This window comes from Sturnus vulgaris, chromosome 7 (assembly GCF_052056855.1).
Source record: "Sturnus vulgaris isolate bStuVul1 chromosome 7, bStuVul1.hap1, whole genome shotgun sequence".
Taxonomy (NCBI): domain Eukaryota; kingdom Metazoa; phylum Chordata; class Aves; order Passeriformes; family Sturnidae; genus Sturnus; species Sturnus vulgaris.
In genome coordinates, this window is record NC_142249.1 from 30,266,033 (window position 1) to 30,291,207 (window position 25,175).

General features: G+C 44.7%; 1 protein-coding gene across 1 annotated transcript in view; it reads left to right on the plus strand.

Moving 5' to 3' along the window:
- The window catches only part of GLI2 (GLI family zinc finger 2), a 188,547-nt gene that overhangs the window by 106,269 nt on the left and 57,103 nt on the right, over positions 1-25,175 (plus strand). The window contains exon 3 of the mRNA XM_014871742.2: positions 14,877-14,982. Coding sequence (XP_014727228.2) covers positions 14,877-14,982 — 106 coding nt within the window. The remainder of the gene's footprint in view (positions 1-14,876; positions 14,983-25,175) is intronic.

The window sequence follows — 25,175 nt, forward strand, 5'->3', positions numbered from 1 at the left end:
TGTGGACTGGGGGGGTTGCAGTGATCATTAGGTTTTTTCAGTGAAAATGTATTTTGGTTAACTGGAGCTTATCTTAAGACTTTGGTTTAGTCCCCCACATTGTCACTTCTAACCCAAGAGAAAGGGGTTTGCACAGGTTGCCTTTAATAATAAACTGCACATAAATGAAGCAGCACAGTTTTGTGGTTTGATCTGGCCAAAGTAATCTGCTTTACTTCCCAAAGTTATGGAATAGATTGACTGGCTGAATTAATATGAGGAGTGATACAGGATATTTGAACTCTTGTCAGTTATTTCATTCTGCTTTTTCCCAGCAGTAAAATGGATTTGTTCTGAAACCTGGAAAAGAAAGAAATAAACTTGGCAGATGTAGCCAGTTTATGATTTATTCTGAGTTTGTAGCCTGATCCAAAAGCCACTGAAGTCTACAGAAATCTTTTGGGGGATTTCAAAAGGAATCTCATCAGACTCTTGATTAATATGCTGGGGAATTGGGGGGCACATGTTTGGGGCCAAGGGAGTCTTGCAGATCTAATCCCTTTTTTTCCAGGGTTTGCATTCTCTTGGTGTACATCCTTTCATGCAGTCTCTCAGTGTTCCCTGAACCATATGTATTTGGATTAAAAGGTAATATGAGAAGTGCTAGGAAAAGCTGGAGCCAATTCCCATTTTATTGCAGGAAGGCCTCGAAATGATGTGAGGAGGGACAGCGTGTCTGACATCTGGGGCTGTGGGAACGTTTCTTAGCGGCTGCAGTGGAGATGGGGATTTCTTGTCAGTCCTGCTTCCCTCGTGTCCAAACTCCCGTGCTCATGTGCCAACTGAGAATATTCGTGGGTGGAAAGGAAACGGGGGATGAAGGAGGAGAGGTTTGGATCGTGTGATCTCCGAGCACGAGCCCCACTGCGAGGGATGCTCTGCAGGCAGGCAGCATCTCGGGGTGGGGGTGGAACAGGGCAAATCCCAAAGTCCTGTGTTCTGGTGCACTTTGGATCTCAGTTTCATGAGGCAGCATAAGTGTGTCTGACCTTAATCAAGCTGGTTAACCTTGCTGAAGCATCTGGAACTGGAGATGAGGAATAATTGTAGCAGAATTTAGCATGCAGCATCTTTTAAATTTACAGTTATCTGCAGTCTTTTCTAGATGGGAAAATTTCCAGATTTTTGTAGGATGGGAAAGGCCACTATGTAATGTATGGAAACTAAACAGGCTTTGCATCTTGATTTATTCCCGATCTTATTATTGTGTGACAGGATCAGTTATCTCTCAAGGGGTGGTATTAATTAATGTTTACAAAACACTTGCAGTTCTTGCAGGGAAAAATTCATCACAGAACTGTGTTTTTACTTGAGCTATTTATTAGATGGCACCCTAGGTGCGAAACCCCCTCCTTGTAACCGGGACCAGATTTGAGTGTAAATTGTGAGCTTTCAAACTCCTTTTGGAAGAGCTTGTCTTTTAAAACCTTACTATATTTTCCTTTTTTTTTTTCTCCCCTGAAGTGGGAGGGAATCACAGATGATCTTTCACATGATTCTTCCAACACCCAGTCATTCATCAGCAGAGACTTAAAGATAATAAACTTTTTGTTTCAGGCAATTACTTAATCTCGACAAACTCCTGTGTTAAGCAGGGCTATTAACTGAGCAGGCCATAAATCAGCGTGTTGCCAGGTGGGTGAGTCTCCTGAACTGCAATCACTCTTAAGGACCTTCCAGAGACCCCTTACAGTCTTAAGCACCCTCATTACACAAGCAGCATGCTAACAACCAGCACTTTGCATGAACTGCCCAGAGAATCTGCTGCAAACTGCACTGGGACCATTTTTAATACCGGTCAGAAAATTTTCATACGAAGGCAGAATGATACATGGGAGTTATTAGCCTGCACCAAAACCACAGCTGGGTAAAACAGATAACTTCCTCACCCCTCTCCTCATCAGACCTTCTGCTTAGTTAAGAGCAGCAGGCTGCCTTATGCCTGGTTAAAAGCCAGCTCCTGCAGTATCCTGTCAGTCTTTATCGGCTAGGACTGAGTTGGGGACTGATGTCCTGAAGCATGAAAGCTCCCAAAACTCTTCTTTGAAGGCTGCCTAGATGCTTATCACCTAGGTATAAGTGCAAGAAAGAGAAATACCCAGCCCTGCAATTTTATCACAACTAGTAGAGAGCAGACATATTTTCCTCCAGTTCCAGCAAGAAGTTTGTTCAAAATGCACAGCAGACACTGCAAAGGTTTTTTTCCAGGCTCAATATGTTCAATTTTACAAATTATATAAACAGACCTTTCATACGAAGGGGAAATTTTTCAAGCCATTGCCTATAGGAACAGTTTGATTTCAGTTTGTTTTAATGCCTGGAGAAGCATATGCATAAAGAAAGCAAACTGACTCCTGTGGTTTGGATTAGAGAGGCTCGAAATGCCAGTGCTGAATTTGAAGCACAGCCTTGTCCTGAAAGATTGAGCAAGTCTTTGTGGCACGAGGCAGTACAGGTGTCCCCACCATGGCAGCAGGCAGCCCTGCAGTGGCAGAGACCATTCAGGTAGGTCTGTGCTCAGGGCGGGCTGGCATGCCCTTTCTTGTTGGCATTGGCACCTGTGCTTTCACAGGATTTAGGCATCTGCTTGGGAGTTTTTCTTCTGCAAGGCAGCTTTCCAGCTCCTGCAAGTTGTGTTGGCTGGTTGAGCAAACAGCTTGTAGTGTGCTACCTGATGGATTTGGGGAAGTGTATTTAGTTAGCAGTGGCCAGTCAGCCCAACTGCTCCATACATGTTGAAGCAGCCATGCCCACCAGGACCAGTGCCTGGAAGCTGGGCTGTGAGCATCAGCTGCTGAGAAGGGGTATGTCATCTTTCAGTGAGATGTACTCCTCAGTCCAGTCAGCCCTGCAGTCACAGAAAAATGTCCTGGCCACTATAATGGGATGTGCTGTGTTGTGTGGACGAGTGGCCAAGGGAGGTAAGGGCTAATGCTTTCAGTGGCAGTCTGGGCTGGAAGTGGCTGCTGAGCAGCAGCCTAAGGGCTTTTGCTTTTTCTTCACCATTGATCTCATGGTAAACTGGTTCAGGGAGCTGATCCAGCCAAAACCCTGTGCAATAAAATTTTAGGTGATTAGTTTTCAACTGGATGAACTCCCTGAGCTGGCTCAGTGTGTGATTGAGTGAGTGCCAGTGCCACCTCAGGGGAGGGGTGTGAATGCGTGGATGGGGGCGTGAAGGCTAAAAGACATACCCATCTGTAGATCCGCTCCTAGAAATGTAGCTTGGGATGAAACTCCTCAATAAGGTTTCATTTGCATGAGTGGAAGGTGCATGGTCAGGGCTCTGCTAGATTTGCTGCTCAGATGAGTGTTATCCAGGAGGTGCTGTGTGATAGCTGGTGTGCTCTCCCTCTATCTCCATTCACTGCCTTGCCCTTTGGTACTCCACCAATCTTGTGGTTTCCAGTCTGAGGTTTCTCAGCTTCCCTGTCCCTCCACATCTCACCAGCAGAGATCCTGGGCTTGGTCAGGTTGGATGCAGTTGAGGGCAGCAGTCCTGTCAGGTGCTCCTGCTGCCTCCTGGTCATAAATACCAGTTAGTGCTTTATCCCATAATGCCTCAATCTAATGGCAATATACAATCTAACCTTATATTATAGGCAACCTGAAGCAGTTGCACTTCAGGGAGCCGAGGAAAACTCCTTTGGAAGTTTGGAAGGAAAACTGCTCAGATGTAAAATCAAGCTCCAGAAACATCTGAGCAATCCTGAGCTACATGCTCAGGTAACTATGGACTCAGGCTCTGGTTCTCTGCTCCCCAGAGTCACTACTGCAGGAGACAGGACTGCTGTCAGGGCCATGTCTGCACAGGCATCAAATGCATTTCTGTCTCCTTTGGATACCCAGAAAAAGAGACCTGTTGAGGACTTTGGGGATTCTCACAGCCAGGTATTGAGGACCATGGGAGAAAGGCAGGGGGTATTGAGGAATACTCCGGGCACGCAGCTGAGGTTCACACACTCTCATTTCACCAGCTGGCTTGAAGTGAGGTGAGTTCCACTGTGAAATGAGCTTTAGTGTGAAACAGGCAATGTTTGTCACCCATTGGCCTGGTCCCAGGAGAAGTCAGGGGCAAACCCTCTTGGCCCACGTTTTTTTGAAAGTTACTAGATAGCTGGAGGTGCAGGCAGTTGCTGAATCCTACTGGCTTCCCAGGAAGCAGGATGATAACAACTTGTGGAAAACGTCTGTCCTTATAAGTTTTCATAGAAGTTTTTGACAAACTGATTTTTCTCCTACTGCCCATCCAGGCAGGCACAAGCTGAACCACCATCTGGTCTGCCCCACCTCCCTGCCTGCCCCTCATGTGCCGGGATTTCTTCCTTCCCAGTTGGGATTTTTCTTCTTTATTTTTTTTTTCTTTTTCTTCTTTCCATTCTCTGGCAGCAGCTGTTGGGAGAACAAGCCCCAAGATCCATCTGGTCCTTCGAGCTTATCAGGCTGTGTCTTTTCTCAACAAAGCAGCAGTGGCCGTGCTTTCATACAAGAGTTACATCATATAACAGCAACTTGCTTGAAAAGCAAACTGCCTTTTATTTGCTTGTGCTGCCTTTCTCCCTTTAGAATTGCAGCCACAGCCGAACCACAATGTAGCTTCAGATCTGAGTCAGTCTGGAGGGCTGCTTTTCTCTTTCTCTGTTTCTGTTCTTTTTTTTTTTTTTTTCTTTTTTTTTTTCTTTCTCTCCTCTACTTTCTGGAGGAGTTGGCACAATCCTGTGTTATTAGGACATAAGCTAGCTTGTTCTAATGGAATTTCCTGTCTGATTTTAATTTCCCCCTCTTTTTTTTTTTCTCCCCTCAAAGTGAGACAGAAAAGCTTTTTAATTGCACTACCGTAGGTTGGCCTTTCAGGATATTATTATTCTTATTAAGTACTTCCTGTTGGGAGGTGGCACATGAGTAGAAATAACAAGGATCTCAGTGCAGTCAGGGCTTGTGGCCTCTTTGTTTGTTAATAACTGTCAGATTGGCAGCATCCTCAAAACACATCTTGGCCTGACAGCCTGGCAATTACGCGATTTTCAAGACTCTCAGCATTTGCAGCTCACCTGTGGAATTAATAAGCTGCATTAGGCCTTTCCTTTTGAGTTTCTTTTCTGCCATTCAGTGGTCATATCACCTTACCCAGCTGATAGAAAGCTTGCACTAGTGGGAAAGTCTCACTCTGGAAGTGCTCAGCATGGATGTAGAAACTCCTGATCAAGTATGGTGGGGTAGACTGGTACATCCCAGGTGGGATTGACATCCTGCTGCTTCTCCAGCAGCAATGTGTGAGTGGAGCAGGTTTCCTTTGCAATGGAAATGTGCACTGCTGCTGTTCCAGATTTCATTGTGTCACAAAGAATTTAGTGCTTATTTAGCAGAGAAAGGCAATTTTGATTTCTTTTTAATTTTCCAGGAAGCACAAATGCTGCGCAGTCCCTTTCAAATCTGTTTCAGCAGATATTGTTGAAATAAAGTCAAGGCATTTCAATTTCATCGCTTCCATGTTCTTGTAGTCTAAAATATAATAGATCTTAAACCATTTTAATCTCTTCTCTGCTGCTCCTTACAGAAGGTGCAGGTACCTGTAAAACATTAACTGATGAACAACTGCTCTGCTGTAAAGTTTCTCCCAGCTATTTGGGATTGAAGAAGGTGGCTGGTGGCAGCAAGGCTGATCAAGGGACTTTTCTAATTACTGCTCTTCGAAAAGCCATCAGAGATTTGGTGTTTGGGCACCTCGTTGCAGGTGTGACCCCCACTTTTGCTTGTGGGGTTCCTCCTGGCTTCAGGAGAGCTCTGCATTCATCTTATTTACTCTTCCCAGAGGTATAAAAAAATAATGATTTGTCCCCCTAAGACTGTCACTTATCAGTAACCCGAAGATCCTAGGAATTCTTGTAGAATAATAGATAATTCATTGCCTTCATGCACAAGAGCTCATCTGAATGTTTGAAAATACTTCTATAGACCTGAATATATACATCCCCACACACCATTTTGAAGTTTTAGAAAGTTTTGGGTACAACCTGTTTTGCACAACCAAAACCAGGACTTCCTATGTCAGCAGGCTTCAGAAAATTCCTGTTTTCTCACCAAGAAATGAAATGCCCCATTTTTGGTCACACAAGAAGAGTGCTGCAAAGCTGGCTGCTGCATGGCAGGAAGTTGAAAAGATTCCTGGGGTCCTCATGTCCGTGCCAGTAGCAGCTGTCCCTGCTCTTTCGGTGGATGAGGCAGGAAAGCCCCTCATGCTGAGTTTCAGAGATGGTAGATAGCAACGAAGGTATTGCAGGATTTGATTTTTTTAACGACAATTCTGTGTTCTTATAGAAAATGTCAATGAACTCTTCAATTTTTAATCTAAATTTTCCATGTAGAAGGAAAGGCCATTTTTAGCCTCACTGTAATTGTTCCATCTCTTTTGCCCAGGAAAAGACTGACAGTTTTAATGCCCTTACCAAAGGTCAGGCAGTGAATGGGAGAGAGCTGAGTGGAGCTGCCAGGAGCTTCAGGATGGGTTAGACATTGAGCTGAACAAGAATATCCTACTTCCATTAGGGCCTGAGTTCATTTAAGTGCGCTGTCTTCTTCTTGGGGTGGGGAGGAAATTTATGGGCAAATTCCTTCAGTGTTGCCTCGAGCTGGCCACGGAGCTGCGGGGGGAGCTCGCTGATTTAATCTTGCCCCATCCCAGCTGCAAGAGCCAGCTCGCTCAGCAGCCTCCTGCCTGCCTGCCTTTCTGCCTGTCTCTCTGCCTGCCTGTTCCCTGCCTGGCTGTCAGATGCTGCCTGGCTGCAGGAGCAGTGCCCGGGCTGAAATGTGTTCCACCAGAGCCATGTTTGTGCTTGCCATGTGCCAGCAGTGCCCGTGTCCTAGGCAGGGGCTGGGGAAGGGCATCCCTCAGCATCATCAAATGACTTTTTTTTTGTTCTTCCGCCTGAGTTGAAGCAGTAGAACAAACTTTGTCAGAGGATAAGTTCCTCTGGGCCATCCCCAAGAGGATGGATGGTAATTGTGATTGCATCTGAGACAGTTTCCTCTGGGATGCTGGAGAGGAACATCTTGCCATTTGCAGTGTCTGAGGGAGATGTTTGCTATCTTTCATGGATTTAATAATGACATTTATTATGCAGGTAACCCCAGGAATGGGCTTTATTCTGTGTTGAGTAAGTGTCCACATGTGCATCTGAAGTCTGTGTGCCTGCAGGGAGCTGAGCAGGGAACCCAGTGGCTCTTGAGTCTGTCCATGGTAGTGGGGTGCATGCTCCAGCAGCACTGAAGTGGAGAGACAAGCCTTACCCTCTGCTCCTCACTGCACCCCAACTTCTCTGAGTGTGAAGTCACACTGACTTTCCTGCAGGTGCTTTGAGATGTCAGTAAAATAATGCTTCTCAAGACATTCTTTTTTGTGATTTTATAGCTGAAGGGCAATGTGTTTTTTATTATTTCTTGTTTACTTTTCACATATCTGCATCCCAGCAAGGCCACTTCTCCTTCCAACTCTCCTACAGGGTATTTACCATTACTTGAGCTGTTTGCCCAACAGAAGGCAGTTGTGTGATCTTTATTTCTTATCTGGATGGGATGCTGTTCCCAACCCAATGTTAACTAAGTATGCTGTCTTCTCCAGCATCCTGACATGCATTGTCTGAAAAACATAGTTTTGTAAATCAGGCTACCACCATCTTTCTCCATTAGTTTTATTATAAAAAGAGAAAACTTGTTCTGCATCCCTTTGGGTGGCAACAGCTGGCTGGATGTGTTTCAAAATGGTCTGTAGTGCCTGGGGCAGGAAAGAGGTTTCCCCAGGTGAGCTGGTGGGGCCTGCCTCCTGCTTCTCCTCACTATGTTCCCAGTGGGCCAAAATGAATATTTCCTATTATTCTTCTTGTTTAATTCCTCTTTCATTTTTGTCAAAGCCATTGAGCAGGTAATAAAACAACAGAATAATTAACCAGTAATAAGTGAAGTATGCTGTATGAAAACCAAACCAAATGCTAACAAGCCAAACAAAAGGAAAGTAGGTTTGGTGCAGCCCTGTTTATAGTGCTGTCTGCTGGAATCATTCTAGACGTTGATATAATAATACTGAGCACTTAATTACCACATCATTTTTAAAGTGCTGTATAAACATTAACCAAACCTCTGAGGTAGGGAGGTATTATTATCTCCATTTTAAAGAAGGAAAATTCTGACAAAGCAAGGTTAGTCTGTAATTTAGTGTCGTGAAGACAGGCAGCTGATGGGGCAGGAGTAGGGGTTGCAGCTCCCTCTGCCATTTTGGAGACCGAAAAACAGAGCTGCTGAAGCACCTCAGATGGTTTATTTTTTGTGAAATGCATGGTGCTGACATTCTGGGAAGGGACACACTTGCCCAGACACCTCTCTATGCTTAGAAAATTCTCAGATTGGTGTAATTGGCCATTGCCTAAGTATCCCTTTTTGAGGGAGGCACACATTTAGTGTATTTTGCAAAGTAGCTAAACAACATTAAAGTGAATCTCTCAAAGGTGGACTAAGAGGCAGCCACTGTAGCCTTGTGTGTCTGTTCCTGCTCCTTCCTATATAGATCTGACTGATGGTTTTGGGAATGCCTGTCCCTGCAAAGCCCTTAACATTCTACATGGTGGTATATGACTTCATCCAAGGAGAATCCCACAGACGCATCAGCGTGATCTGCTCTGTCATGTTTCTGTGACCCAATTTTCCCTGTTCTTTGTCTCAGACCTTCCCTGACCCCAGGCCTATTATCCCTTCCAATAATTCACCCAGACCATTATTAATGGTGCATTAACTTTGGCTGCGCTTTCAGTGAAGATGTTTTTCTTGTGCTCATTCATTCGCTCAGCTCACTTAAACAGCTAGATCATTATTCTGGGGACATCACACAAACACAAAAACATCTCCCTTGCCGACACCTACAGTCCTGCAGCCAGAGGGGCGGCCATCCAAATACAACAGTGAAACGCCCAGGAGGGACCATCAAAAGGAGTCAAGCAGCCACACACAGACTCAGTCACTCAGGGCCGGGTTTGCCTCCCCTGTTCACACACTGAGACTGTCCAGGGATGCTCAGAACCCACCAACCCTAGGAGAGCTCTGATGTGAGGAAAATCACCACAGGAAAGCTGGGGAACAAAGCATTGGCCTGCCTTTGCTGTTTCACAGCCACTGTGCTTGTTGGATGCCAAGATACATCTCTTTAAAAATATACTGTGGACGAGTAAAATTGGGACGTTAAAAAGTGTAACGTGAAAAACAAATGCTGCCTAAGATTTCTTTCTCACTTGATGCTTTGGGCTTCCCTGAGAGATTGAGTGAAGAACACTTCATGTTTGTTGTACCTTAACCTTGTTCTAGAGAAAGAGAGTGAGATTTGGACATCTGGGAGAAAACGCAGGCAGCAAGAAGGGTGTTTCCAGCTATCCATTGTTTTAGTATTAACTTTTTCAAAGAAGCTGGACCTGAGAGAAAAAAGAAGCAAAAGTTGTTGTAAGCTGCTGTGTTGCACCAGGCAGCATCCCACCTTCCCCAGTAAGAGGGATTTGGCCTCTGACAGCACAGCTCAGTTTGCCTGTGGAGGTACTGGTGAAATCTCACGAGCGTCCTCTGGGACATCCCTTTCCCACTTTTTCCGTCAGTTACTTGTGCACAGCACTGCAGTGACAGGAGACTGTGAGCTGGTGTCTGGAAAAGTTTTTTGTCCACTAATGCAAATCAGTCCAGTACCCCAGGGGTCTAAAGCCTTCTAGAGATAAAGTTGATAAAGTTGCATTTTCTGCCTGCTGTGATTGAGATTCATTGGTGTCCTGCTCTTGTTTGACTGTGTAGATTTGTGCAAGTTATTTTACATTAGGCTGCTTCACCCTCTCTCAAGTTAAAAAACAGGACTGTGTTTCAAATTCCTTTCCTAAAGAGAGGTGTAGCTTTGTTAGTCTTTGCAAGGGAGCTTGTGATCCCTTTATTAAAGCTGTGTCCCATACATCACTGACTCCATAGGAAATCAAACCAAAAGGCATCTCAAGAAATCAGAATTTGTGTTTCCTCTTTTAAAATTTATTAATTTTTATGGGGTCTTCTCTGCAAATTTGTTGAGAAAAGCACAACAGGTGCTGAATTATCCAGTGATGTTTTAGTTTTTTTCCTCAACAAATGACTTTCACTGTTGATTGCAAAATATGTATGCACTGTTTCTGATGGCAAAGAAGCCTACTTACAGGCTGGACTGCTTGTCCAGGAGACTATTGGACACCCATAGGAAAGCTGTGTATTTTTTAGCCATATGGTGGCCTGCACGACTCAACATGTGCTTCAAATAAAGTAATGGGAGCCCAGTACATTCTGTGTGATACCAAGGGTGTGTGGGGGGCTTCTCAGGGTCTCTTCCCAGCCCAGTTCCATCCCAGTTGCAAGTGGCAGCTTCTTTAAGTCCTTTCCCAAAGGCTTTCTGAATTCTTTTTGTCAAAGCAAACTGCAAATGAAACCCAGTTCTGTGCCGTGGGGGTCTGACTTCTTCATTTTTTTTTCAGCAAATGTGTCAGCTAATTTGGAGTAGAAAAGGCTTGCTGGACCTTTCCTAATTCTCACTTTTGAGCTCAAAAAATTTTAGGTGCTGCTCTGAGTGATGTCAAAACAGCTCCTTTGCTTACTATGAAAACCCATACAGGCAGTCTGTGTTTCTCTTGAAGCACAGGTTTATCTGTAGAGATAATCAAAAGCCTGCATCATCCTCAAATAAGGGCTGTTTCTGATGCCTCCCGCCCTGATTCCTGGGATTTTCAGCAAAGGGACATCCCCTTTAAACCTGCATTTCTGCCTCCTATCTTTTCTCTTTTAAGCCAGAGGGTTGGCTGGCCTTTGAATAGACAAGGATGAGAGCACAGCAGTGGGAGGTCTGTGTCTTGCTCATAAACCTTGGCCAGAAGTTGGGCTCCAACAAGTGGGGACAGGTAGCAGCGTCTTCCCCCTTATCAAATGATGGAGCAGACACATTCCTGCAGGAGCCCTGGTGGGGTGGAAGGTGGGGCCTCCTGAGTGTGCCTTGTGCTCTGCTGCCCTGCTTTATTCACCCTGGCAGCTGTGAGCCACCGACTTGGTGTAGAACTGTGTAGTTTCTGTGCAAAACACACTGTTCTCTTGCTGTCCCTGCCCCTTGGGTGCCGCTTTTGATGTGTTGTTCTGCTTTCTCTTCCTTCAGCAGGAACCAGAAAAAATGTTTATCTGTGGTTCCAGTGCTTGGGGACTTTTGGAAGTGCCATGTCATGCCTTTGCACCTCGGTGTATTGTACTGCATGGCTTGGTACAGCCCAGCCTTTTCCTGGGGAAAAGCTTTCCCCAGGCCTCCTGCTAAAAATCTCCCTCCCTCTTGTGTAAAGTAATCATCATTAGCTCTCATTGGGCAGCTTTGGGGTTAAATCTACAAAGATTGCTTGGGTTTGGTAAATCCTCTGCCACTGCAAAGCAGATAATGCTAAACAAAAGATTGCCTTGATTAGATTAAAGTTGGCAAATTCATTGCCCTAATCATCATATTGCCCTTCGAGTGGCTATTCAGGAATACATCACCGTAAGTTACTTGAAGTAATTGAATATAATTGTCTTTTTAACTCGTATGTGTAAAACATCCATCTTTGTTAACAGCGTGTGTTGCTGTCCTGCTGCCAGCTCAGTCCTCTTCTGGAGGGGTGGGAACAAGAAGCAGAGCCAGGCTGACGTTTATGAATTGGTAGTTGATTGCCTATAAAACCATTCATTATTTCTGACCAAGCACCTGGAAGAGAATAAAAATGAACAGCACCAGCCATTGGAGCCCGTAGGCTTGGCTGGTGCTCCCGGGCAGGAAAGCAGAAGGGATGTAAAAAAAACCAAAACAACCCTTGCCCTTGCCCTTAGTGGCAGCAAAGCCCAGGGCACATGTGGTGGAGTTGGAATTGGGAGTGTGAAACAGATACCCAAGGCCAGAGGCATTGCTGAGCTTCCCATGGGCCAAATAGATTGAAATGTTAAAAACAAACCAAAAGTGCAGTGGGAAGGAGGAGGTTCATGGAAGTTTTTCTCCCATTAACAATCAGAGGTGTGAGGAGAGAGAAATTCTCTTCAGATGTCAATTTTGTACCAACAGATAGCTAGAAAAGGAGGCCAGGCAGCAAACAGCCCGTGTTTTCTATTTCCCAGCTCTCCTGAGTGACAAGGAGAGACTCTTTTAGCACAGAAATTTCCAGTATTATCTCAGCAATCAATCATGTAGGAATGCGTAGGTACAAAATAAAACATAGCTGGCCTGGCTTTTAAGATACTCAGTTTGACCTGTTTTTAGTAGTTTTATCATTATTAAGAAATTAAATTGTCCTGGGAACAGGCCAAAGGATTAAGGTGACTCTCCACATCATTAAAACTCAGCTGCAATGGCCAAAACAGTTTCAGCCCAGGTCAGCTCTCACTCTCCTGTACTCTGGGATTAATTCAGCCCCAGATCTGTCCATTAGAGGCAGAGTGAACACCCTATTTTGGGAGGATGCTAATCTTCACCTCTAAGGGTGCCACCAGCATCACTTTGGGTTGATCCCAGGACCATGCAAGTCTTCTTGCTCTTTTTGGTTTATTTGTACAGCATAAATATGAGGTGAGCACTGCAGGAAGCCCAGCCTAGGGGCTCAGGCTGGAAGAGGTGTTTATGTTGTCTGCCATTGGTGCAGGGACAGTTGATTTTGTGACCATGCTTTGTATGTGATGATGTAAAAGCTCGACTCCCTCTGGTCCCCACAGCAGCCATGGGTTGTAGTGGCAGCTGTGGCCAGGGAACAGCAGTGTCCCCAAGGAGGACAGCAGCTGTAGGTGTCTGCCAGCCTAGGCAGGAGCTTGAGCTGAGCATGGCAGGGGGAGACTAAAGGCTTTACTGTGCTGTGTGAACAGGGGATGGGGTGTGACAGCTAAACTCTGGTGTATTTTTGATCTGGAAAAACACTGGGTGCCTCTTAAAATAAAGATTCCCTGCAAGTGTCCTTATGTAACAGATTGTCCCTGCCCAGGACAGTTAAAGGGTGAATCTTCCTCCTACAAAAGCAAATCCTGAAGAATCCAAGTTCATTCTGTCCCCGAGCTGCTTTTGGGAGAGGAGGGGAGGGGGGCAGAAGCGGGGGAGGCGGTTAACAGTTACTCTACTGTGTCCTGACATTAGGCGAGCTGCAAAAATGCTCCCAGTGTATCAGGTAGTGTGAGGTGCCAGCCCTTTGCTGGAGCACGGAGAGCAAGTCTGCTGCAGAGCCTTAAATACTTTCCACCCCGACTACCTTAGCTTAACGCCTTTCAGCAGAGTTGGCAGGAGGGTTGTTTTTGTGTAGTCTCTCACCTCTCCCAGCAGCCTGGCTGACGCGCCTGTGCCGCGCTGTGCTCAGGGATTGAGCGCTGCAATGGGAGTAGGAGCCACAGATCCTCTCGCTGATATGCCGGGAGAGACGTATATGAGGATTACACGCAGGCTTCGCGCCACGGACCCGAGAGGAGCGCAGCCCCACCGGACACAGTCGGCGTAGCTCTGGTGCAGCTCGAGTCACAGATGCAAAAGGATGAACATTCAGTCTTTTGTAGAAAAAGAGTTTGGCATTTCTGAAGTTTGCTGAGCGACAGCAAGAGACTTGGCCCAAGCCTTGACACTTTGGTTTTGGATGGTGCTTCCTCAGTCTCCAGAGAGATGGTACCTGTCGCGGAGGCAAGTTGCAGTGAAATACCAGCACAGGCTGGGTTTTGAATTGCTCACTTAGGAGGTCGGATTCGTTTTATTTTTGGTCTCCAGTTAGACAGAAAGGCCAAGAATCCAGAGAACGAATGGTAAAACCTGCAACAGTATTAAGTAATCTTTAATGAAGAACTTCTGAGTGTTTGTAAAGGCAGTACAAGACCAGCCTTTTCTCTTCAAGCTGGTCCCTGCCACAAACATAGAAAGGGGCATCTTTACAGATGCGCGGAGCCCTGTCGGAGGGTGATTGTACGGGATCGCTGCTGCAGTTGTGCATTGTCGCTATCCAGGCTCTGCTAATTCTATTTCTTCAGTTTTGGTAATTTTAGCAGGAAAGGCCCAGGCGGCCAGGCAGCGTTGTCGGGGGTGGTAAGGAGAAATAACCTGATGAATTTTCCATCAGCTCAACTCACTCAAATATTCTCGCTGTTAACTTTTGGGGTCAATAATAAATATTAAAACCTGTAGATTTAATAAGTCAATGTAGGTGTTCGCTGCCTTTTGAGACCACTTTATCTTTCCATCAAAGATGAAACAAGCTTCTCAAATGAATAAAAAATAGGGCCTCAAGTGATTACAAGTGAGAGCAATTTGAGCTCCTCTCTCAGAACCTGGCAGTAGGCACTTCTGAGCCTCTTCTGACTGCCTAGATATTCTGCTTTAGTGCCGCTCTTGCCGTTATATTTTTAGGTAAATATTTCCAACTTGTGTGTACAGATCTTCAGGAACAGTGTTTGCTGCCACTCCAGGCTTGAGGGACGATGCAGGTCTGGATCCCACCAGGCTCTGTTGAGTCTGATTTGCGTTGCAAGTCTAGTTTTCCTTGGTGCTTGCTATAATCTCCTGAAGTTCAAAGAGCGCTTAGCTGCTTGTCTTTGTCAAAAACCCTGTTGGAGATCTTTTATGTCGAAGATGTAGGATTTTTCCGCATGACTTTGATTATTTATTCATTCCACTTCTCTGGTGTATGATAGCGCTGATATCATGAAGACCCCTTGTCTTGCACTGCTCTTGCTCTGAAATTCATGGAGATTTAGTGCCTTTGAAATTGTTTTAAAAGGGAAGGAAAAGTTTTTGAAGTCCCTTTTTTTTTTTCTTCTATTCCCCATAACAGTGCCGCAGCACATTTTTCCGGCCTTCCACGCTCCTTTGCCAATTGACATGCGCCACCAGGAAGGACGATACCATTACGAACCTCACTCTATCCACGCCATCCACGGGTAAGTCTTACACCTTCACTCCCGTGCCTTGCTAAAATGTCAGCCATCTGCAGTATTCTGAATCCCACTGCTAAAATCCCTGGGGACTCACTGCCCTTCTGGCAAGCTGGCCTTACTGGCCACCCTCCACGTCATTGTCCCATCCAGTGACAATACTGACCTGCCTGGCAGGAGGGTTTTACAGCTCTGTTAAGCCTATAGAAGTGCCCTATAGCAGCAGGATGGGAGTATAGGGCTTCTTTGTCATTATTCAGCTCAGGTCGCAGGAACATGCTTGACTTGTGTTTTTGCACCCGCCGTGTTTCTCACATCATGCCTTGCCTGGGTAATTTCTGTCACCATCTTGGCAAAGACTCAGCTCTGCTTCCTCTCTTTGGAGACCTTGTGTACCATTCTTCCCTTCCTGCTAGTTGTGGGAACAGTGGCAAAAGGCTGCCAGGAATGCCGTAATTCGGTTTGATTTCACTGGACAACAGCCTGAATGGGCTGGTGGCATTTTCTAAAAGTAGTAATAAGGCAGGTGTTCATGGGCTCCTGCACCTGGAGGGGCAGGGCTACGGGTTTTGGTGGTGACCTTCTCATGAAAACCTCCTGTCTCCCTGAGGCAGCTGATGAGTAGTGAGCACAGAGACTGGTCAGGGGCTACACCCTGAGAGGGGGATTCATGATGCATCTCATGCAGGACATGGCAGCTCAATAGTTCTTGATATCTTGAAGGAGATGTTTACAGAGAGATCTGTTTTCACCTCCTGTAAGCTTTGATCAGGGCAAGGAAAATGGAGCCAGCAGGGATGTGAGCAGTGGTTCTAGTGACTGTGGGGCTGGAAGTGTTTCTTCTAGTCACCTTCTTTTTAGGCACCTTTCCTATGAGAGGTGAGGAGCAGCATGATGAGGTTGGCAGTCCCACGGCCATCCCCAAATCCTTCAACTTGCAGCTCAGACACAGGGCTCAGACATCAGCTGAGGGATAGATCCCAGAGCACTCGGTGTAGGGGAACCACTGAGGGCAGAATTATTTTGCAAGAAGAACAAGGAAAGAACAGCTAGGGCTCATCACTTAAAAAAACTCTCATTTGATCCCCTGGAGTCGTGTTGCAGCCTCGCCATCTCGCTGGGGACTGTGCTCATCCAGCTTTGCAGGGGCTGTTTGTGGAGCTGTGCTGCTTCTGGATAGGTGTGCACAGGGGAGCAGACCCTGGGAAGCAAGTAATGCAGACAGCAGCAGCCAGATCTGTGGAGCCCCACAGCTACCACAGCTTTATTCTGCTTCCAAAATACTGCAAAAATTAAATGATAGGGCATTCCCTTGGATCCTACAAGAAGACAAGTCATTGTCTTTTTGGCTGACAGTCAGTGTGACTGGATGTTTAAAGGGGCAGAGCTGCTTCTTCCGTGCTGTGTACAAAGGGGAAATGACAAAGCAGGTTGCTAACATGGGAACTGGGGGGGATTAGGGAGGCTGTATGAAATAGTTCTGGTCTTTCATGCGAAAATTGTAGAAAAAAAAGACAGAATAATAACTTGCTGGGACATAGTTAATAAGCCAGAGCTCCGGCTAATAAAGCACGTACCCAAGAGTGTGATAGTCAAAACAGTGCTTAGAAGAGAGGCTGGCAGATGTTCTGATGTTTGTCACAGGTTATTTGTGTGCCTCACTCAGTGCTCTCCTTCATTCCTCACGAGGAGGTTTGGGGGCACTGCATGTAGTCTGGGGCTCTACAGCAGTTTCTGTGGTGGGGTCATGAGGCAGGGTCTTCTACAAAATGCAACTGAGAGCTCGTCACTGATGCCACGTCCCTATGAATCATATCCCCAGTAACCCTAGTATTTTTTCATATTGGCATAGTCCAGCTGATCAACTCTGGCCAAGTGTACGGCGCTGGCAGATCAGGTTTCAGTTCATCTGCACCAATATTAATAATCTACTGTGTTAGCAGTTACCACATTTGTCTATCAGTGGACCAAGTGTGTCCTGCTTAGTATTTGGGTAGAGCTGTTGGCAATTACCTGTTGCATTTCTTCTTTGGGATTCCTCTCATTCCCAACAGCTCCTCTCACAAAACCAACTTGCAAGGTACTGGAGAGAAAACTTGGTTGCAGGTCTTAAAGAGGTAACACAGTCCTCTTTGAAACTACCTAGGCACTGCACTGAAAGGTGCCTTTGTGGCTGTAGAAGCACCAGAGCTGAGCAGCCAAGTGCTTCTTGGCTGTGGCAATTTTTTAGGGTCGAGGGAATGCCACTTCCATTTGGCTGTTTGTCAAGTACCCTGCACTGCGGCACAACCACATTGGGAAAATTCTCTGCAGCTGTGGTCTCTCAATCATTTTTCCTCTTCAAACTTTATCTGCCAACTTCTTAAAATCATGTCTTGCCCTTTACTCCTCTTGTTTTTTACTCTTCTTCTCTTTTGTCTTTCTTCTCTCTCCTCCAGTCTGTGCTCTGGAGGTCACAATGTAGCACTCATCCTCCTCGCTGGAGGATGTGCAGTGTGAAATCATCCAGACGTGGGAGTAGACCTGGCCAGAGCATACTTGGTTGCGTGGCTCTTGTTCAATACACTGGGTGGACTCCCTGGGCACAGATGAGCTTCTAGAAGTTTGTACTCCATCCTGGTGGTGCAGAAATCAATCCTTCTTGTTTCAAAAGTAAACAACCCATAAAAAACCCCCAAGGGCATGTGCATATTTTCACTCTAGAAAATTACGGCAAATGTTTGGAAGAAAAATTGCGTCACTGAGTTTTGGCTTTATGATTAATGTGGTTGGTGCCTGACAGAGAGCCCCCAGTTCATCAAGTCTATATTCTACCTGTCTGCTGTCTTGACAGTACCAAATTTATCTAATTATGTGAACATTGCACGGCAAATTAAGTGCAGTCTCATTTGTTGCTAACTATGGGGTCTTATTATCTGCCTGCTGTATTATGTCGAAGGTTTGTTTCTTGATTGCTCAATGTGACCTGGCAGTGCATTCCCCTTCATCACTGTTTGCATTTGGCCTAATGAGAACATACGTTATTTTATCTCAACTGGAGAGAACTCATCTGCAAGGCTGTCTTGAGCAGAACCACCTGTGGCACCCTTTGCTTGGGAACATAGATGGGAATGTGAAAAACTTGTAAAAAAGGACCCCCAGGCCAAGACGGGCCTGAAAGACTTGCTGCATTTCTTGTCAATGTTGTCATTCCTTGTGTCTCAGTGATTTTCTTGTTAAGCAGCATGACAAATAATTTTTAGGACTTGAGTCATCTTCCAAATCACTGAGAATTTTTTACATATGTCCAGAAGCAGATTATGTTGGGGTTTCCTGGAAGTCTAGTGTTAGAGATTGTTTTGGTGTTTCTCTAGTCATTAGGACAACTCACTTTTCTGTACACCCACGGTTGGTTTTACTTACTTGGTGGTGAAGTTTTTGGACATCTTCAATATTTGGACTTTTTTCTTGGCATTAACAACAATTTGACAGAACTGTGGTGCTTTCTTGGCTTGTTTAGAAAAATAAAGTATTTCATTCAGATGATCCTTGAGCTCTGCAGTGGAAACCAACAGGAATATTGTGGATTCAAGATATTGTCCTGGATTGTAATGACTGTGCGCCTGTGGTAATACGGAGGATAGAGGGGAGAGGCAGGATTGGAGTCAAGTGGACACTGTAAAGGATGAAGTGCAGAATGGAGTTAAACTGAATACAGGATGAAATCTATTCCAGGAATGTAGAACTAGAGGAGAATGAATAAAAGAAATTGTATTGGTGCATACAAACTGTATGAGCCAACACTTCCACAACATAGCATTCATTTAACAGTAAGTAATACTAGAATACTCAAAGGCTAAGAAAAATAAATTTGGAGGTTCTGCATTATTCTGGAGATATAGCATCAAATTACAGAGCCACATACTGTTTTTGCCTGTGATCCTCTCTTCCAGAGCATAGGACAGCCCAAGCTCTGTGGAAGAGCAGTGGTGGGTCTTACATGCATTTCTGCATGCAGCTTTTATTGATTTGTCAGAATTTCACTCTTTGCTGTTAGTTGTAGGTCAGCATTATTTGAGCGAAAGTCATTAGCCAGGAGTGTGCAGGCTCAAAGATGAACCAGAGAAATTCACTTCATAAGTTAGTACAGGTCCTTTTCTAACAAGAGGGATGTTTTGTATTTTACTGAACTTCTTCACAAAAACCTAATCCACTGGGGCCTGGTCTCTGCTTTAAAGTAAGGGGACAGCATCAGCTTTGCAAAACCAAGCCCTTGACTCCAGAGGAAAGTTGCTGGCAGGTATGGGAGGTAATTACATGCTTACCATTATTATTACTATTTTTTTTTTGAGGGGGGGTGGGTTTTTTTTAAATCATAACAAAAATAACTAAAAACTCCTTAGCTCAGTTTAAAAGTCCCTGGCAGTGCAAGAGCCTTCGGGGCTAACCCTAGTAAACAGCATGCCTAGGCTTGACTCAGCAAGAAGCTTTTTAACAGTAGCTCCTAAACTGTGGTTAAAACCCATTAGGCATTATGCACTGTAAAAAACAAAAGCAGCCTTGTTTTTCTACCAACATCCTGGTGGTGTTTTAGGATGCAGTTCTGACATTATTTATTAACAAAATATTGTTATTGCTCTTCTGCCCACACATAAAATAGTAAAAAGAACTCCAAACCCTGAGCTGATAATCACAAATTCCATGTTTTTCATTAGGACTGAATTGTCCCAAAGACCTAAACATAGAGATGCCTCCATCTCCATGATAATGTAGAGTTGCCCTTATTTTCCCTCTGGTAGGGATTTTATCTCATTTAATCAAGGATATTCCTCCATTTCCCTGAAATCTTAATATATTATTACAGATTTTTCCTGATATCCAGCCTACACTTCTTTCCTTTATCTGATTCTATTACCCCTCCCTGTTGAAGTTTCTTTCCTTTTTAGTGTGTTTAAAATTGCAGAATACCTTTTCAAGACCAGTTAAAATGTCCCTGAGCTGTTTAGGCAGGGTGATTCACAGGCAGAGGAGTTGACTGTTAAACTTTTCATCATAAAAAGACTATGTCTCAAGTGTTTACAAATATGCCAAATTTAATGTCAAACCCAAGATTTTCCATGTTGAATATCTGTTCCAGTCTGGTTTTCTCTTTCCTTTGTTGTTTTTTGTGAGATTCAGCCAAAGGAGGCCAAGTGGGGTTAAGGGAAAATATGTTGTTTAGCCATACAAAAAATAATCATCATAATCTTATAACTGCTTTTAGAAACACCAGTGTCTCTTGCTTTAGAGTTGGAATTTGTTATTGTCGGAGATGTGCCTTTTGCTGTTCCCATTCTACAAAAACACACACAAAGTTCCTTCAATTTTGCCAAATAGGAATCCTTTGAAAAGTCTTGCTTCCAGTACACGCATTGAACGGTTGTCAGAGTTTTGTGGTGAAATATTCTCACTGCCCTGTGGCTCTGACCACACTTCAGCTGAACCTTGCCAGGGCTCACCTGATGGTGCTGCCTGTTCCCTGCTGAGGCCTCTCCACCATTCCCTCCATCCAAGGGGATTCCTGACTCTGTGGAGGAGAGGAGCTGCTGGCAGTGTGTGTTGTGGAAGCTGTTCTTGTGCATTATCAGGTGTGCATAGAGTGCCTTTGGTTATCCTCCGTGGGGCACCGCTACCCCAGGGCTGCAGAGGGATCCCATCAGGGTTCAGGATGGCACCCCTGGTGATGGTCATTCCAGCAGCAAGGATGCTGCTCAGCTGAGCCACAGAACGTACATACCAATAAAACCTGTGTGTTTTCATATTTACTTTGCTACTGGAGTAGAAAATCTTTGGCAGGTTGTGATTGATGGTACTGTGCTGCTTAGGAGACAGAGCGAGCTCCCTCCGGAGTCAAAGCAAACAGCTGCTCAGAGAGGCCTTCTTACGTGTTTGTGCAAAGTTTTACGACTTTCACCAAATAGATACATTGCTCATTTGGGAAACAGGTTTGGGGGCTCCCGCATCCAATTTATTCTGTCCCCTTCTTTCCCACATGCTTCTTTTATTTATTTAAGAAAATCAGAATGTGTAAGTTTTCAATGGTTTTCAAGGGCTGGGGCCCCTCCAGAAGGCTGGTTCAAACCTCACCCTGGCCTGTAATTAGAGGAGTCTGTTGCTTTTAGATGGCTCTTTGGTGACCTAAAGGAGGTGATTTGGGGGACTGTCACTTCCAGGATTAATACTTGATGGTCGCTTGATCTATCTCCAGGAGACCACAGATGAAATACTAGGCTTCTGCTGTCATGTTCTAGGAGCTGAAAAAATTACTTATAATTCCATCTGTGCTTTTTTCCTCATCTCTAAAATGTTGTCACAGTAATACACACCCTTTTGATATCTTGAGAGCTAAAAAAAAAAAGACTCCTTTGGGTTCTGAGGTTGGTCTTGTAGCACATTTTCGGGAATCAGGGAAGAGGTACACAGCGCTACCTGCCTGTGCAGAAACTGAGAAGGTACATGCCTAACATCTTCTGGCCTCAGTGGAAGGACAGGCTGATCAGGTCTTCAGAAAATGAGAAAGGCATAATCCAAAACACTGATCAGAGCTTGTATGTTTCTGTAGGCTTTTCCAGTCTCATAAACTATTCTGAAAAAAAAAACCCAACAAAACAAACCAAAAAGCAAACAAACAAACAAAACCCAAACCAAACCAATGAAATACAACCCCCACAGCTTTCTCGTTTGAATCTTGTTAAATATTTTCAAGCATATTCTGTTTTGAGAGAGATTTACACATCTCTGCTGTTCTTTAAATTCAGGATAGTTTTGTCATGTGTGTTTAGTTAAATAGCCTTCAGAGTACTTTGAATAACTGAAACCTGAAGTCCAGAGGGACCTGAAGGGGAGTGGTTTCAGACTCACTAAACTATGCAATGAAATGCAGATTGGGCTTGGAAACATTTGGGCTGTATCTCCATTTGCTGAACGCTGTGACATGGGGCTGGAGTGATGGGCCTGGGTGAGCTCAGATGGAGTCGTGCCCATTCGCACTTAGTGATGATCTGGGCCACCGAGTTGGTGGTGCTGTGAAAAACTGCACCTCTAATTTAGCCTAATCACCCCGCCAGAAGTGTAAAAATGGCTGAGAGGTTTTAGCACTGAGAACAAAAGCATGATCTTTGAGGTCTTTTATGTAAACCTCTGGCATGTGTTCATTTAATATGATGTCACTCTGTAATCCACCATTGCTTTTAAATGTCATTCTCAGAGCTTCATGTCAGCGAGTCTTAAGTGATAATCCCTTTGCTTACCTCACTTTATAGTAGATTAAAAGTGACTTCATGCTTCTACCTTATCCGCTGTTAAGCTTGTGCTTTAGGAAAAAAATTTATTTGAACTCTCTTCTCCTGCTGCTTTCTAAAGAGTTTCTAAACAGAGAGTGCGTGTCTTTCAGCAGCTATCTCAATAGGATTGCCCGTTCTTCACTGCTTTCAGCATCTGTGAAAATGGATAAATGTTCAGTGCCAACTTCCTGCCCTTTTAAACTCCAGTGTTCTGAATTTGTTTCTCAAGTTTTCTTTCAGCTAAATGAGGAGCACTGCCCTTCCTGGCCTCTTCTTTTTCTTAATCCTAAATAAGTCACCTCTCTAGATGTTATTTCACCTCTCACCAGCTTCTTGCAGTCATGAAGACAAGAGATGCTGAGCCCTGTTGTGGTGTTCTGCTCCTCTGTAGCACTTTCTCTTGTACTGCACAGGAGTCTGTGGGCTCCCTCTTATATCTCCTGGTCTTGTATCTCCGGGTTGAACTTTTACTCTATCCTGTAGCAAATCCTTTCTCAGTATATAAAGCTCTCCATGCAGTTCACCTTTCTGGTCCACCCTCCTTTTTCTCTCCTTGAATTTCACCCTCCTGCTGCTAGCACACCTCCTTGTGTAACACGTCCCTCCAGATACTTGCTGCATGTTGTCATATCCTCCTCCCTGCTCTAATGAACTGGCCAGGCTGCAGCCTGCAGCATATAGTCAAATATCAATCCACTCAGCCTCCTCATTTTCTGTGTTTCTCTGAAATCCTTCCAGTGTATGTGAAGATAAATGGACAAAACGCATCCATCCCATTGGCTTGTGGAATGAAGCCTGAGGCACATCACTTTTCAGGTGCTGGTTAATCTGGATTCCCAGCTACCAGTGGCCATGGGGAGCAAATTACACAGGGTGCTGAGGGATAAAAACTAATGGCAGGAATGCTAGCTTCTGACACTGGGAGAAAAATGTAGGATTTTTTATGTCCATACAGAGCGGAAATTTTCAAATCTCATCCAAAAGTTCTCCCCACGCAGCAAAGAGCAGGGAAGTCAATTTACCCTGGATGGATGAAGCACTGAGTCAATTCTGCTGGGATTAGAACATGTGGTTCGAGGGATCCTACGTATTTTGGGTCTGATTCTTGGACCACCCAGATGGCTGGGAGGAAAGTTAAAAAAAACCCATACCAATGAGAAAAGGATCCTATTTGGCAGAACTGTGGATCTGGATACCCTGTGTGCAGCTGACACCGTGCAGACACATCTGCACAAACCAAAGGGCAGAACTGGGTGCCATTCCTCTGGCAAATCTCCGACATGCACATCACTCCTGCGGGATTGCGTGTGTTTTAGCGGGCTTTCTAGATCCCTGGCTCTGACACTAAACCACATAAGTATGTTTTTCTTCTCTGTGCCAGACCAGTTTGAGAATTTGTGATTTTACACAATTTTCTGCCTTAGAGACTCTTGATTCCTGTTCTTTTATGTTTCACCATTGATATTAAATAGACAGCTAACAGCTAAAATTTAGAGCATTTCTCAAGGGTCAAACTTTTAAAAGTGCCTGTGTTATTTCAGATCATAAATCCCAGTGTACTGGGTCTGGCTAACAGCATTTGAAAGTGGGTGTTGTGGGTTTCAAAACAGTGTTGACTCTGAGGGCTGGCTTGTCAAGTGCTGATAATGCAAAGGCTCAATGGGTTTTTCAAACAAGCTGGATCCTATTTAAGGTCAAACTACTCCAACCTCTGTTGAAACTCAGGACACTAAAGCCATCTCTAGTAAAGGAGTTAAGTACCTAAAAATTCATAAAGTGGCTGGAGTGGAGTTAAGAAACACAGACATGTTAATGAGGTGGCTTGTGCATACTTGGAGCCCAGTGTGCATGCCCAGGCCATGCAGCCCCTGCAGAATCAGTGGGGATGTTTTCTGCCCTGTCTCCTCTCTGTTGTAGAAGCATGCACATGGCAAAATCTCATGGGAGGACGTGCTATGGAAAAACATATTCAAGGTTTAGATTATATCAGTTGGCCGGGCTTCACTTCAAGAACAAGTTTACTGCATTCCCTGCTCTCACTTTTTTTGGTGTGTATGGGGTTAGGTTTTGATATAATTGATCGTGGTAGCTGATAGTGAACCAGGAGAATGTGAGCCTTTTGATGATTTTTTTAAGCAGATACTTGTCAGAGGGGGGTGCCTTAGAGCATGGTAGGAGCTGTCCTTTTCCACCCCTTGGACAGCAGAAGGACCTGTACCATGGTTTCCCTGCTGTTGAGCACATGCTGTTAGATTAAATGTAAGAATTAGGCTCCACCACCACCTCCTGCCCTTTCTCTGGCTGCAGTGGAAGGCCAGTGTTTCTTTTGCACAGGTGGAGCCTCCTCACAGCAGAGGTATTTCTTCCTGCACAACTCATTTTATCTCTTTCTTATACCTCTCCTTACTCTGCACACATGAGCCAAAGTCACTTGTAACAGCAGCTGGGTGCAGTCAGGCAAGACTGAAAAAATATGTGGGAGCTGTATAAAATGCAGTCACATTCAGCTTTTTGAGTTTAAATCTCTTGGAGAAATAAATGTGCGTTCTTAAATCCAGTAAGGGCCTTTGAGATACTTTCCTTTTGATCCTGTGAAAGCATCCTGGAGAAGAATTTGTCTTATTCTTCCTCTTGCCCCTTCACAAGAGACTTTCCTAGCTTGGTTATGGAGCTACTTAAATGGCTTTTGATTTGCAAACAAGCTGCTGGACATGGTACCTGCTGATTGAATGCTTCATCTGAGAGTCTCTTAAGATCCCACAGAGTAACCACACTTCCCAAAGTAGCACTGGTAGAGGAAAGTCCTCCAGAGTGTGGTTAATACATTAAAAATAGGAAAATTTTCAAGCTTACAGCTGCATTAGGGTGATGTTCTTACATGCGCATTCTTGTTTGAGA